At 38.8% G+C, this 13,299-nt stretch overlaps 1 protein-coding gene across 1 annotated transcript; it reads left to right on the top strand.

The window, feature by feature from the left end:
• Nucleotides 1-1,272: 1,272 nt before the first annotated feature.
• On the top strand, nt 1,273-1,848 carry LOC103352008 (large ribosomal subunit protein uL4-like). Its single transcript, XM_070066696.1, has one exon. It carries the CDS (start codon nt 1,315-1,317, stop codon nt 1,846-1,848), a length of 534 nt encoding a protein of 177 aa, XP_069922797.1. The 5' UTR covers nt 1,273-1,314.
• The last annotated feature ends 11,451 nt before the right edge of the window (nt 1,849-13,299 follow it).

The raw sequence follows: 13,299 nt of genomic DNA, 5'->3' as shown, positions 1-13,299 counted from the left end.
AGGATTAGCCTATTGAGCCACGGTGCCGGCTGATAAACTATTTATTATTCAGGAAAAAAAAAAAGCTCTTGAGCACAGTCTAAACCTGTAGGCATGTTGATAAAAAGTTGAAATGCTGACACTAAGTGGTATCACTGTATGAGTATATACATGTAGTATCATTGCTTGGTAAAGAGATAAACATTTGGTGCTAAGTAGATTTGACTAAACATCCATAGATTTCACTTCCTGCTCTTTGGGAAATATATACCCTTGCATTCTTCACTTGCTGTGAACATTGGTGGCTAAATAGATTGTTGCATTTTAACAGAAGAGGTTTATTCCTTTCTCAGTTCCACTGTGTAAGTTTCTAAGCCCATAGCCTACATATTCTTGTATACCGTACTATGGTTTCTCACATCCAGATTCTGTCTTTAAATGGCTAACTAATCAATTTTGTGAAATAAACTGATGAATTCAACCATTTGTAATGTTTTTTTTTTCCTTGTAATTGATTTGGGTGGTGGTTAACAATATAGGTACTGGGCAATCTTATCTCCACTATGCCAAATTTAATTAAGCAAGCTTAATAAACTGAAATGACAAATGAAAGATTGTCCTTAAATCAAAAGTGCCCCTAACGCATATAAAATGCAAATTATTTTTCCAAAATTCATAATATGTGCAATTATCAGGGGAATACTCATGACAAATATTAATATTACAGCAATTGTTTACAGTAAATTATTATATATGAACTTAGATGAAAGAGTTGTAATTTTCATATATGAAAATATCCTCCAAAAATGGAAATAAGTTCTTTAAACTGAAACTAGGTTTAAAAGTACTGCTTTTCCACCAAATCCTTTAAATGGAATGTCACATTCATTTTGAAAACCACATTTCTGGGCTCGGTGGGTTAACGCCCTGGCCTGAAGCACCAGCATCCCGTATGGGCACTGGTTCTAGTCTCGGCTGCTCCTCTTTCGATCCAGCTCTCTGCTATGGCCTGGGAAAGCAGTGGAAGTTGGCCTGAGTCCTTGGGCCCCTGCACCCTCATGGGAGACCCGGAGGAGACTCCTGGCTCCCAGCTTCGGATCAGCACAGCTCCAGCCATTTTGGCCATCTGGGGAGTGAACCAGCGGATGGAAGACCTCTCTCTCTGTCTCTACCCCTCTCTGTAACTCTGCCTGTCAAATAAATAAATAAATATTTAAAAAAATAAAACCACATTTCTGATGGCTGCTCCCAGTGTGTGGTGGAATAAGGCCATGCCAAGGTGGCCACGTGGGAGCCGCTGGGAGGAGAGGAGCGTAGCTCTCACCTCTCCCCGCCATGGCGTGTGCTCGTCCGCTCATATCGGTGTACTCCGAGAAGGGGGAGTCGTCCGGCAAAAATGTCACTTTGCCCGCCATGTTCAAGGCTCCCATCTGGCCAGACATCGTGAACTTCGTGCACACCAACCTGCGCAAGAACAACAGGCAGCCCTATGCCGTCAGTGAGCTGGCAGGTCACCAGACCAGTGCTGAGTCGTGGGGTACTGGCAGAGCTGCGGCACGAATTCCCAGAGTGCAAGGTGGTGGGACGCACCGATCCGGCCAGGGTGCCTTTGGGAATATGTGCCGAGGAGGCTGCATGTTCGCACCAACCAAAACCTGGCGCCGTTGGCACCGGAGAGTGAACACGACCCAGAAGCGGTACGCCATCTGCTCTGCCCTGGCTGCGTCGGCCTTACCAGCACTGGTCATGTCTAAAGGTCATCGTATTGAGGAAGTGCTGGAACTTCCTCTGGAGGTCGAAGATAAGGTTGAAGGTCATGCCAAGGTGGCCACTGGCAAGCGAGCGTCAGTTACTCAGGAATGGCTTTGAAACCCACCTGGCAACGGAGCCTGCCTGACAACAGGCTGTGATTGGATGGCTTTGGAAACTGCCTGGCAACAGGCTGGGATTGGTTGGGGCATAGACCGGCCCTTGACCAGATTGGCTGGTCTTGGCTATATAAGATGTGGTGCCAACTGAAATAAACGAGTCTACGGGCTGCTCGCCTCAGGCCCGCTTTCACCTGACTCCCGGGGTCTGTGTGGTGACTCTGCGCCTCTTGCCCCCACCACACTCCTCCTCTTAGAAATGAATCCACTGCAACATTGTTGAGAAATCAACTGCAACACCAGTGTACATCAAAAATCTAGATTTTTAAATAGTTATTTTAAGTTTACTTATTTTCTTTACTTGAAAGGGAGAGTGAGAGAGCTCTTCCATCAGCTTCCATCCTCAAATGCCTACAATATTTAGGGTTGGGCCAGGCTGCAGCCAGTAGCATGGAACTCCATCTGGGTCTTCAATATGGGTAGCAGCGACCCCACTAATTGTGCCATCATCTGCTGCCTCCCAAGGTGCACATTAGCAGGAATTTGGATCAGAAGCAAGAGGTGGGACTTGATCCCAGGCATCTGAAATGGGAAGAGGGCATCCTAAGAAGTCATTCAATGCATTATGCCACAATACCCACCCCAGAAATCTAGAATTTTAAAAGACAAACTTTTGGTGGTGAACTGGAGGCGTTAGAATAGGCTTGAAATTTACTTACACCTGCAGTCACTGGAGTCAATAATAAAATCAAGGGGCTACTATGTTCACCATTCAATCTTTAGATGTATTTTAATAAAAGCAGGTGCAACTATTACACAGTCTGAACCTAGAATATGGAAGATAAATATATGTATTTGAGTCTAACTTTCATGAAATATCCCCATCATAATTGCACTGAACTGTTCTATACCATTGGTGATATAAGGCAACCACGATCATCTTAATAAAAATTTCCCATTTTTATTGCAATTCACTCCATCCCACTATGTCATATGAGCAACTATCTTAACAAATGCATTAATAAAAGAATAGCTGTTTTAGGTGGCAATATTGAAATTTGAACTTCTCTTATCAAGTATCACATAGGCACTTGTGAATTTCAAAGAGTTCACTTATTTCAAATATTGTACTCCTCTAGTGTCTGGTGCCTATGTTGCTGTATTTCTGAGGGTGCTATGATTATCAAGGTAACGTAACATTCATTAGCTACTACTTCCTTTCTTTTCTGCAGCTCTTTTACAATTATTCTTGAAAACGTTTTATATGCAAATTATACAAAACTCAGAAGACACAAAGTCTTTTACCACTAGTTTTCTTCTCCATAGGCAAATACTTTTAATGAGTTTTATGTTTTCATAATATAGCCATACAGGAGGAACTATATCTATAAATAGTTCATTTTTAAGAAATATATACTACTTGCATATTGTTTTTATTTTATGCATCATATGTATGGCTTTGTATTGCTATATATAGACATTTTTATTATTTTCAACAACTATATAGTTCACAGTACGCAGAAATACCAGAATTTATTTGCAGGTGTCATTGATGAACATTTTTTCAGACTTTTTCTGCAGTAAATAGGCTGTAATGAATGTTGTATATTTTGCATATATGTGATGCAAGATGTGAACCTAGGAATGCATTGCTGGAGTATATGGCATTTTATATCTTCAACTTTAGTGACTGACATTCTTTCCATAAAAGTTTTATAAATTTATACTCCAGATTAACCATAGAAGCGTTCTATCAACATCATTATGACACTTAAAAGAGTCTGTTGTTTAATTTTAGCCATTTTGATGGGTAAGTGTATTATCAGATTATAGTTTTATTTCACTGATTACTAATAAAGTTGAATACTTTTTCTTAGCCTACTGATTTGGTTGTCTTTTGTTGATTCTTATTTTTTCCCTTTTGTATTTGTAGGCTTGAAATATGAATTCGCTACTGGTATTTTGACTGTATTCTTTCAAAACACTGGGGTTCATATTTGCATTATTTTAATGGTAAGTACCAATAATTAATTTTAATATAGCTATAATTTATCAATTTTTTGTATTACATCTAATTATTCTCTAAACCTTGTAGCTGTTGTGTTATCTTCCACATATTTAAAGATCAGCTATCTTTTTCTTCAAGGAAGTTTTCTGTGTAATAAGATCTACTAGCATTCTTACCTCATTGCACCATAGTACTAACTAACTTTTTTACTAATATTACGTCTGTAAATGTAGGGGTTTGCTTCTGAATTCTAATCGATCTGTCATTCCTTCATTGGTTATTATCCTATCATTGAAAATCGATTATACGGTCTTTCACTTTCATCTTAATATTGTGAGAAACCACAATAATCTTCAAAAGCAATATCAACATTCTACTGCATTCTACTGCCAGAAGCCCAACTCTGTCCCACTACTCCTCTTCTTACTTTTTTGCTTCATGGAATTTGGTTTACTAACATTTTGCTTGCAGGTTTGCATCTATGCCCATATAAGACTGGCATATTTTTCCCTCCCCAAAATGTTATTTTTAGATGGTAGATAATATCGCTTCATAAAAATTTATTGCAATCCTTAGCAGATTAAAAAAAGCATTGATTTGTTGTTTCATGGTTTCTGTAGGACAGGACTACATGCACAGCTTAACTGAGACTTCAGCTGCAGAGAGTCTGATGGGCTGCAATCAAGATGTTATATAGCACTGCGGTCATTTCAAGATTCATCAGGGGAATAATTTACAAGCTCACTCACATTATGGCCAGGTGGATTTAGTTATTTGGGAGTTATTGGAATAACAGTCTTAATTTCTTGTTAGTTGTTGACTGAAAGTTGCCTGAATTCTCCATGGAACAGCTTGCAACATGACAGTTGATTGTAGCATAGTGGGCAGATGACAGAATGAGTGTGCTAGAAAGACTGAAATCACAGACATTGTAGTGAAATATTGGAAATGGCATCCGATAACCTTGTCTTAGGTCTAGACCATACTCAAGGGGAAGAGATTACACAAAGGTGAGAATACCACATGGATATGCTGACTTCTTGGTGGGAACCGTTTCTCCTTTTGCTGTCCCCTGGTTTTGTGTATTATGTGTATGTACCTTATTAATGCACAATAAATTATTTTGTTTGTTTATTTGTAAATTGAATACTATATCTATTGCAGACATATACAAGTAATACACAGCTATCTCTTCCCCCCAACCCTCTGCACTCTGAAGGCCTGGAGTTTTATTGTATAACATTTTTAACTACAGATTGAGTTTTCCGTTTTTTCTAGTGCTAGTTAAATCAAAACAGAATATTTAATTGCTGATACAAAGTGTTTCTTTTTTAAAGATTTTATATTTATTTGAGAGGTAGAGTTACAGAGAGAGGGAGAGACAAAGAGAAAGGTCTTCCATCTGCTGGTTCACTCCCCAAATGGCTATATCAAGCAGAGCTGAGCAGATCTGAAGCCAGAAACCAGGGCTTCTTCCACCACGTGGGTTCAGGGGCCCGAATACTTGTGCCATATTCCATTGCTTTCCCAGGCCATAAGCATGAAGCTGGTGTGGAGGAGGAGCAGCCAGTACATGAACCAGCACCCATGTGGGATATTGGCACGACAGTCAGAGGCTTAACCCACCATGCCACAGAGCCAGCCCCACAAAGTTGTTCTTGATATGATATTTCTAAGGTCTCTATATTGTTGCAAATATTATCATAATTCTCTTTCCTGTCCTGGTTTACTTATGCTTTCTCTTTTTGCTCTTTGATATTCAATATTTCCCTAGTGACTTCCTTAGTCTTGCCAAATTTCAAGTTGTACCTTTCTGATTACTCTGTATTTTATATTTCAGTCATATTTCACTGATTTATTATCATTATTATTTCTTGTCTTCTTTCTTTGGGTGTAATTGGCTTTTGTGTGGATGATCAGATCATTGCTATTGCAACATTTGTATTGTGTAATATATGCATTTTAGGTTGTGAATATCTGTGTCTCACACGTTTTGATCTTTATATTTTTATTAGTTGAAATTATTCTTTAACTTTCAATGTGATACTTTTCTGATCAATCATTTGGATGTGTATTGATTAATTTCCAAACTATGCAAACCTGATAACTCTTGTCAGATTTCTACAATGATTTCACTATTGTCAGAAATCAGAGCTATATGATTTTACAAACTTAATTTTTTTGAGATTTGCTTAATGGATGGGAATAACAACAACTTTTCTTCATATTTGATGTGTTCTAGAGATAAATGTGAATTATACCAGTAATGAGTGCAGTTTAAATACATTTATATGAATTTTTGTTAAGCTTCCTAATTTTGTTCTTCAAATATTTTGTGCTGTTACTCGTATTTTCCTCTGCATGTTTTATCAGATATTGTTATGGTATGAAGAAACCCACTATGTTTGTGAATATCCTTATCTTTGTACTTACATTTATCTTTGCACCTCTGTCAATTTTTATGTCATATATTTTGAGATGCCAATTATGAGGTCTGTACAATTTTACTATTTTTTAAAGATTATTTATTTATTTGAAAGAATGACAGAGAGAGAGAGAGAGAGGGAGAGGGAGAGAGAGAGAGAGAGAATCTTCCATCTACTGGTTCACTCCACAAATGGCCTCGACAGACAGGTCTGGACCAGGCTGAAGCGAGGAATGAGCAACTCCAACCTCATCTCCCACATAGGCGGCAGGGAGGAACCGAGGTTCTAAGGCCAACATCCACTGCCTTTCCAGGTGCATAAGCAGGGAGCTTGATGAGAAGCAGAATAGCTGATATTCAACCTGGCCTAAGCAGCAGCTTAACTCCCTGTGTCACAATGACAGACCAAAAAGTTTTAGTCTTTTTTTATTTTCTTGATTGGTTGAAACTTATTTTGAAATTAATTTTCTTCTTTCTTTACTTAAATATTAATACATAGTTGTATCTATATACAAAATGTGTTTGCATAGCTGAGGTCTTACTGGAACTATAGTTCTGTATCCTGCATATTCTTCCCAACACATAACAAGTGCTCAATAAACAGGATGAATCGTACCAAATATATATATATATGAGAAATATATATATATATATATATATATATATGAGAAGTTACCATTTGCAAAGAATTGGGACCTACTCTTTTTTCCTTCTTATCCTGACAGGTATCATGACATTGTCATTCCTCAGGGCTTAGTCAGACCCCAAATGTGGTCTTCATTAAGACCCTGTAACAGTAGGGATAATGTGGGCTTTATGGCTGGCTCCTGCCCATAGTAAGAAGATTCCAAAATACCTTTCCCAAGTGAGTTGGTTGCTAGGTTCTGCAATTCAGTGGGTCCCCAGCCCCTATTCACAAGTTCTATATTCACCCATGCAACCAACCTTGGATCAAGAATATTCAGAGGAGCCAAGCACTGCCCCTTGTGGTGCCTGTGTAACATACACCAGTGTCAGTTCAAGTCCCAGCTGCTCTGATTCCCACCCAGCTCCTTGCTGATGCACTTGCGAAAGCAGCAGAAGGCAACCCAAGTTCTTGTGCCCCTGTAATTCATGTGGGAGACCTAGAGAGAGTTCCTGGCTCCTGGCTTCTAGCCTTGGCCTGATCCAGCCTGAGATATTGTGGCCGTTTTCTGGGATGTTGTGGCCATTTGGGGGAAGGATCAGTGGATGGAAGATCTTTCTCTCTCCCTTTCTCTCTGTCACTCTGCCTTTCTTTTTTTTTTTAACTTTTATTTAATGAATATAAATTTCCAAAGTACAATTTATGGATTACAATGGCTTCCCCCCCATACCGTCCCTCCCACCCACAACCCTCCCCTTTCCCACTCCCTCTCCCCTTCCATTCACATCAAGATTCATTTTCGATTATCTTAATATACAGAAGATCAGCTTAGTATACCTTAAGTAAGGATTTCAACAGTTTGCTCCCACACAGAAACATAAAGTGAAAAATAATGGATGAATTTTTTTAAATGATGATGAAATCAGATCATACCTATTCTCATGTTTAATCCCAGTGAGAGTAAGTTGAGAGTTGATAATTTCTTTTCTTTTTTTTTTTTTACAGAGGATCAGTTTAGTATACATTAAGTAAAGATTTCAACAGTTTGCACCCCCATAGAAACACAAAGTGAAATATATTGGTTGGGTACTCGTTATAGCATTAAATCTCAATACACAGCACATTAAGGACAGAGATCCTACATGAGGAGTAAGTGCACAGTGACTCCTGTTGTTGACTTTACCAATTGACACTCCTGTCTATGGCATCAGTAATCTCCCTATGCTCCAGTCATGAGTTTCCAAGGCTATGGAAGCCCTCTGAGTTCTCCGATTCTTATCTTGTTTAGACAAGGTCATAGTCAAAGTGGAGGTTCTCTCCTCCCTTCAGAGAAAGGTACCTCCTTCTTTGAAGACCTGTTCTTTCCACTGGGATCTCACTCACAGAGATCTTTTGCCAGAGTGTCTTGGCTTTCCATGCCTGAAATACTCTCATGGGCTTTTCAGCCAGATCCGAATGCCTTTAGGGCTGATTCTGAGGCCAGAGTGCTATTTAGGACATCCGCCATTCTATGCGTCTGCTGAGTATCTCACTTCCCATGTTGGATCACTCTCCCCTTTATTTATTCTATCGGTTAGTGTTAGCAGGTACTAGACTTGTTTATGTGCTCCTTTTGACTCTTAGTCCTTTCATTATGATCAATTGTGAACTGAAATTGATCACTTGGAATAGTGAGATGGCATTGGTACATGCCACCTTGATGGGATTGAATTGGAATCCCCTGGTATGTTTCTAACTCTACCAATTGGGGCAAGTCAACCCGAGCATGCCCCAAATTATACATCTCTTCCCTCTCTTATTCCCACTCTTATGTTTAACAGGGATCACATTTCAGTTAATTTTCAACACTTAAGAATAACTGTGTATTAATTACAGAATTAAACCAGTCATATTAAGTAGAACAGATAAAAAAACTACTAAGAGGGATAATGTATTAAGTTGTTCATTAACAGTCAGGGCTATGCTGATCAAGTCACCGTTTCCCATAGTGTCCATTTCACTTCAGGAGGTTTCCTTTTTGGTGTTCAGTCAGTTGTCACCGATCAGGGAGAACATATGGTATTTGTCCCTTTGGGACTGGCTTATTTCACTCAGCATGATGTGTTCCAGATTCCTCCATGTTGTTGCAAATGACTGGATTTCATTGTTTCTTACTGCGGTATAGTATTCTAAAGAATACATATCCCATAATTTCTTTATCCAGTCTACCGTTGATGGGCATTTAGGTTGGTTCCAGGTCTTAGCTATTGTGAATTGAGCTGCAATAAACATTAGGCTGCAGACCGCTTTTTTGTTTGCCAATTTAAATTCCTTTGGGTAAATTCCAAGGAGTGGGATGGCTGGGGCGAATGGTAGGGTTATCTTCAGGTTTCTGAGGAATCTCCAGACTGACTTCCATTGTGGCTTGACCAGTTTGCATTCCCACCAACAGTGGGTTAGTGTCCCTTTTTCCCCACATCCTCGCCAGCATCTGTTGTTGGTAGATTTCTGCATGTGAGCCATTCTAACCGGGGTGAGGTGAAACCTCATTGTGGTTTTGATTTGCATTTCCCTGATTGCTAATGACCTTGAACATTTTTTCCTGTGCCTGTTGACCATTTGGATTTCCTCTTTTGAAAAATGTCTATTGAGGTCCTTGGCCCATCTCTTAAGTGGGTTGTTGGTTTTGTTTTTGTGGAGTTTCTTGATATCTTTGTAGATTCTGGTTATTAACCCTTTATCTGTTGCATAGTTTGCAAATATTTTTTCCCATTCTGTCGGTTGTCTCTTCACTCTCCTGACTGTTTCTTTTGCAGTACAGAAACTTCTCAATTTGATGCAATCCCAATAGTTGATTTTGGCTTCGACTGCCTGTGCCTCCTGGGTCTTTTCCAGAAATTCTTTGCCTGTGCCAATATCTTGAAGTGTTTCTCCAATGTTCTCTAGTAACTTGATGGTGTCAGGTCGTAGATTTAGGTCTTTAATCCACGTTGAGTGCATTTTTGTGTAAGGTGTAAGGTAGGGGTCTTGCTTCATTATTCTGCACGTGGAAATTTCACTCTGCCTTTCAAGCAAACAAATAAATATTGGGGCCAGCACTGTGGCACAGTAGGTTAATTCTCCGCCTGCGGCGCCAGCATCCCATATGGGTGCCGGTTCTAGTCCCAGCTGCTCCTCTTCCAATCCAGCTCTCTGCTGTGGCCTGGGAAAGCAGTAGAAGATAGCCCAGGGGGCCGGCGCTGTGGCGCAATGGGTTAAAGCCCTGGCCTGAAGCACCAGCATCCCATATGGTTTCCTGTTCTAGTCCCGGCTGCTCCTCTTCCCATCCAGCTTTCTTCTATGGCCTGGGAAAGCAGTAGAGGATGGCCCAAGTCCTTGGGCCCCTGCACCCACGTGGGATACCCGGAAGAAGCTCCTGGCTCCTGGGTTTGGATCAGCGCAGCTCCGGCCATTGAAGCCATCTGGTGAGTTAACTAGTGGATGGAAGAGCTCTCTCTTTATCTCTGCCTCTCTCTGTAACTCTGTCTTTCAAAATAAATAAAATAAATCTTAAAAAAAAGATGGCCTAAGTCCTTGGGCTCCTGCACCCATGTGGGAGACCAGGAAGAAGCACCTGGCTCCTGGCTTTGGATGGGCGCAGCTCCGGCCATTGCAGCCATCTGGGGAGTGAACCCATGGAAGGAAGAGATTTCTTTCTTTTTTTTTTTTTTTTTTTTTTTTTTTTTTTTTTTTTTTTTTTGACAGGCAGAGTGGACAGTGAGAGAGAGAGACAGAGAGAGAAAGGTCTTCCTTTGCCGCTGGTTCACCCTCCAATGGCCGCCGCTGCAGCCGGCGCACCGCGCTGATCCTGGCAGGAGCCAGGAGCCAGGTGCTTTTCCTGGTCTCCCATGGGGTGCAGGGCCCAAGCACCTGGGCCATCCTCCACTGCACTCCCTGGCCATAGCAGAGAGCTGGCCTGGAAGAGGGGCAACCGGGACAGAATCCGGCGCCCCAACCGGGACTAGAACCCGGTGTGCCGGCGCCGCAAGGTGGAGGATTAGCCTATTGAGCCACGGCGCCGGCTCGGAAGAGATTTCTTTCTGTTTCTCCCTCTCATTGTCTGTAACTCTACCTCTCAAATAAATAAATAAAATTTAATAGATAAATAAATCTTAAAAAAGAACATTTAGAAAAACACTGGGTGTGAACTGAGCATGGGCAGGCTTTTTTGTCTTCTCACAATTCCCTAAAAAACAGTGCCAATGATGGTTCAAGAGAAATAAAACCATTTTATCTCGTATACTGCTTTTGACATAAAGTTTAATTTTGCTGATATTAATATGGCTACATTAGCATTCTTCCTTCCTAATCTTTTCCACTAGGTATCTGTTGTTCAAACTTTAACTTTTGAATAAAATTATTTCATATAAATTTCTCAAAGCAAACATGTAATTTGTTTTTATTGTTTTATCCACTTTATAATTGCTTTTAATTTAGATATATTCAAATTACTTTAATTATGTTCATAGTTGTAGTTTTATATTTGTCATGCCTGTTCAATGATTTTCTGTTATTTATCTTTTATTTAGCATTATTACTTTTTATATCCACTTCTCTATTTATCAGTTGGTAGTTACATGTTCCATTCTATTTTTAATTTTTTAATAGGTACTAGAATATGTAATTCTTCACTTACGAAAATCTAATATAAATGAACGCCTTTACACTTTTGTTCTTTAGACAATTCGGTCCATTTTGTTGCCCCTCCAAAATTAAATGGTCTTTTTCTTCTAGTGTATATATACATATAAACACACACACACACACACACACACACATATATATATAAGTACTCTCACATTTGTGCGCAAGTGTATGTATAAGTGTACAAATATGTATATTCAACACCACATTATTAATACAGTTACATTCAGTTTTATTTCCACCTTTACTCTTTTACTATATTCTCTACAATTCCTATATCTCTGAACTTCTGTCTTTAATCATGCATATATAAAAACATATATATGATGTGTATAACATGTACCTGAGATATATAGATAAATATGTCATATATTTGAGAGTATTTCAGAAGATTCATGGATAAAGTAGTTATCTTGGTGAAAGAATTCTGAAATCACTGCATATGAGAGCACCGTCCAAATTTCACGGAAATGCACATTTTGAAAAACACAATCCTTGGATTATAAAAATTTTGAACCAAAATAAACTTATCTTTTAATTCCATTTTCTGCTACATTAATTATATATATATATGTATACATATATGTATATACATTCCACTCTTATAATTTAGCATAGTAATATTTAGGTTTATCTCCATCTTTACCCTTTCATTTATCCTCTGTTCTTCATATAGCTCTGGATTTCTGTCTTTAATCATTTGCTTTCTGGTTGAATTATACACTTAACTATTTCTATCAATGTGGATCTTATGCTAATACATTTGCCATATTTTTTTTATATGTAGAAACATCCTTTTTTAAATTTTCATTGCTTCAGGATATTTTTTCCAGGATGTACTCCTAGGTTACAGTTAACTTTTTCCAGTATTTTAAAGATATCATGCATTGTGTTCTGGCTTCCACCTTTTTTACCATGGAGGATTCAGCAGTCAGTCTAATTTCTGCTCCTTCCAAAATAATCTGAATTCTTCCTATGGCTGCTCTTTGTACTTTTTAAAAATATATATCTTATTCCTGTATATTCAGTATAAAGTACTTTGGTGTGGTTTTCTCTATAGTATTTTACCTTATTTTAGTCAATTCTTCACTTTTGGCTGCATTTATTCTCTTCATTTTTAAGAGTTACTTAGTTTACTTACACAAAAAGCAGAGAGAGAGAGAGAGAGAGAGAGAGCGAGATATTTACTATCATTTGATTTACTCCTCAAATGCCTGGAAAAACTGGGGTTGGGCCAGGCTAAAGTCAACAGCCAAGAACTCCATCCAAGTGTTTCAGATTAGTGGCAGGGACCCAACTGTTGAACCTGCTGTTTCCCAGGAATTGCATTAACAGGAAGCTGGAATCAGAAGCAGAGCTGGGACTGGAATTTATACACTCCAATACAGGGTATATGTGTCCCAAGTGGTAGGTCCCATCACTTATTGTGCTTATTTTGAAAAAAGTTTTTTATACATTGTTTCTTGAAATATTGCTCTGTCTCATTTCTAGTCTAGTGGCATCTGTAAGAGTTTTTCTGATTGAATCTTTTCTATCTTTTTTCCTTTTTTATTTTTCCATCCTTTTTCTTTGCTTTATTCTGGCTATTTTATTTTGACCTATCATTCAAGTCTCTATTCAGCTAGGTTGAGATTGCTTTTAAATACATCCATTGAGCTCATTTCAAATATATTCTTTCCATATTTAAAATTTCTGTCAAAATCACTGATTTTTTTAATTTTTAAAAAGATAT

Source organism: Oryctolagus cuniculus, chromosome X (assembly GCF_964237555.1).
Source record: "Oryctolagus cuniculus chromosome X, mOryCun1.1, whole genome shotgun sequence".
Classification (NCBI taxonomy): domain Eukaryota; kingdom Metazoa; phylum Chordata; class Mammalia; order Lagomorpha; family Leporidae; genus Oryctolagus; species Oryctolagus cuniculus.
Note: the sequence above shows the minus strand (reverse complement) of the source record. Positions and strands in the feature narration are given on the sequence as shown.

What these genes read in the sequence shown, in the direction of transcription:
- LOC103352008 (XM_070066696.1), top strand. Translation starts at nt 1,315, where the DNA reads ATGGCGTGTGCTCGTCCGCTCATATCGGTGTACTCCGAGAAGGGGGAG.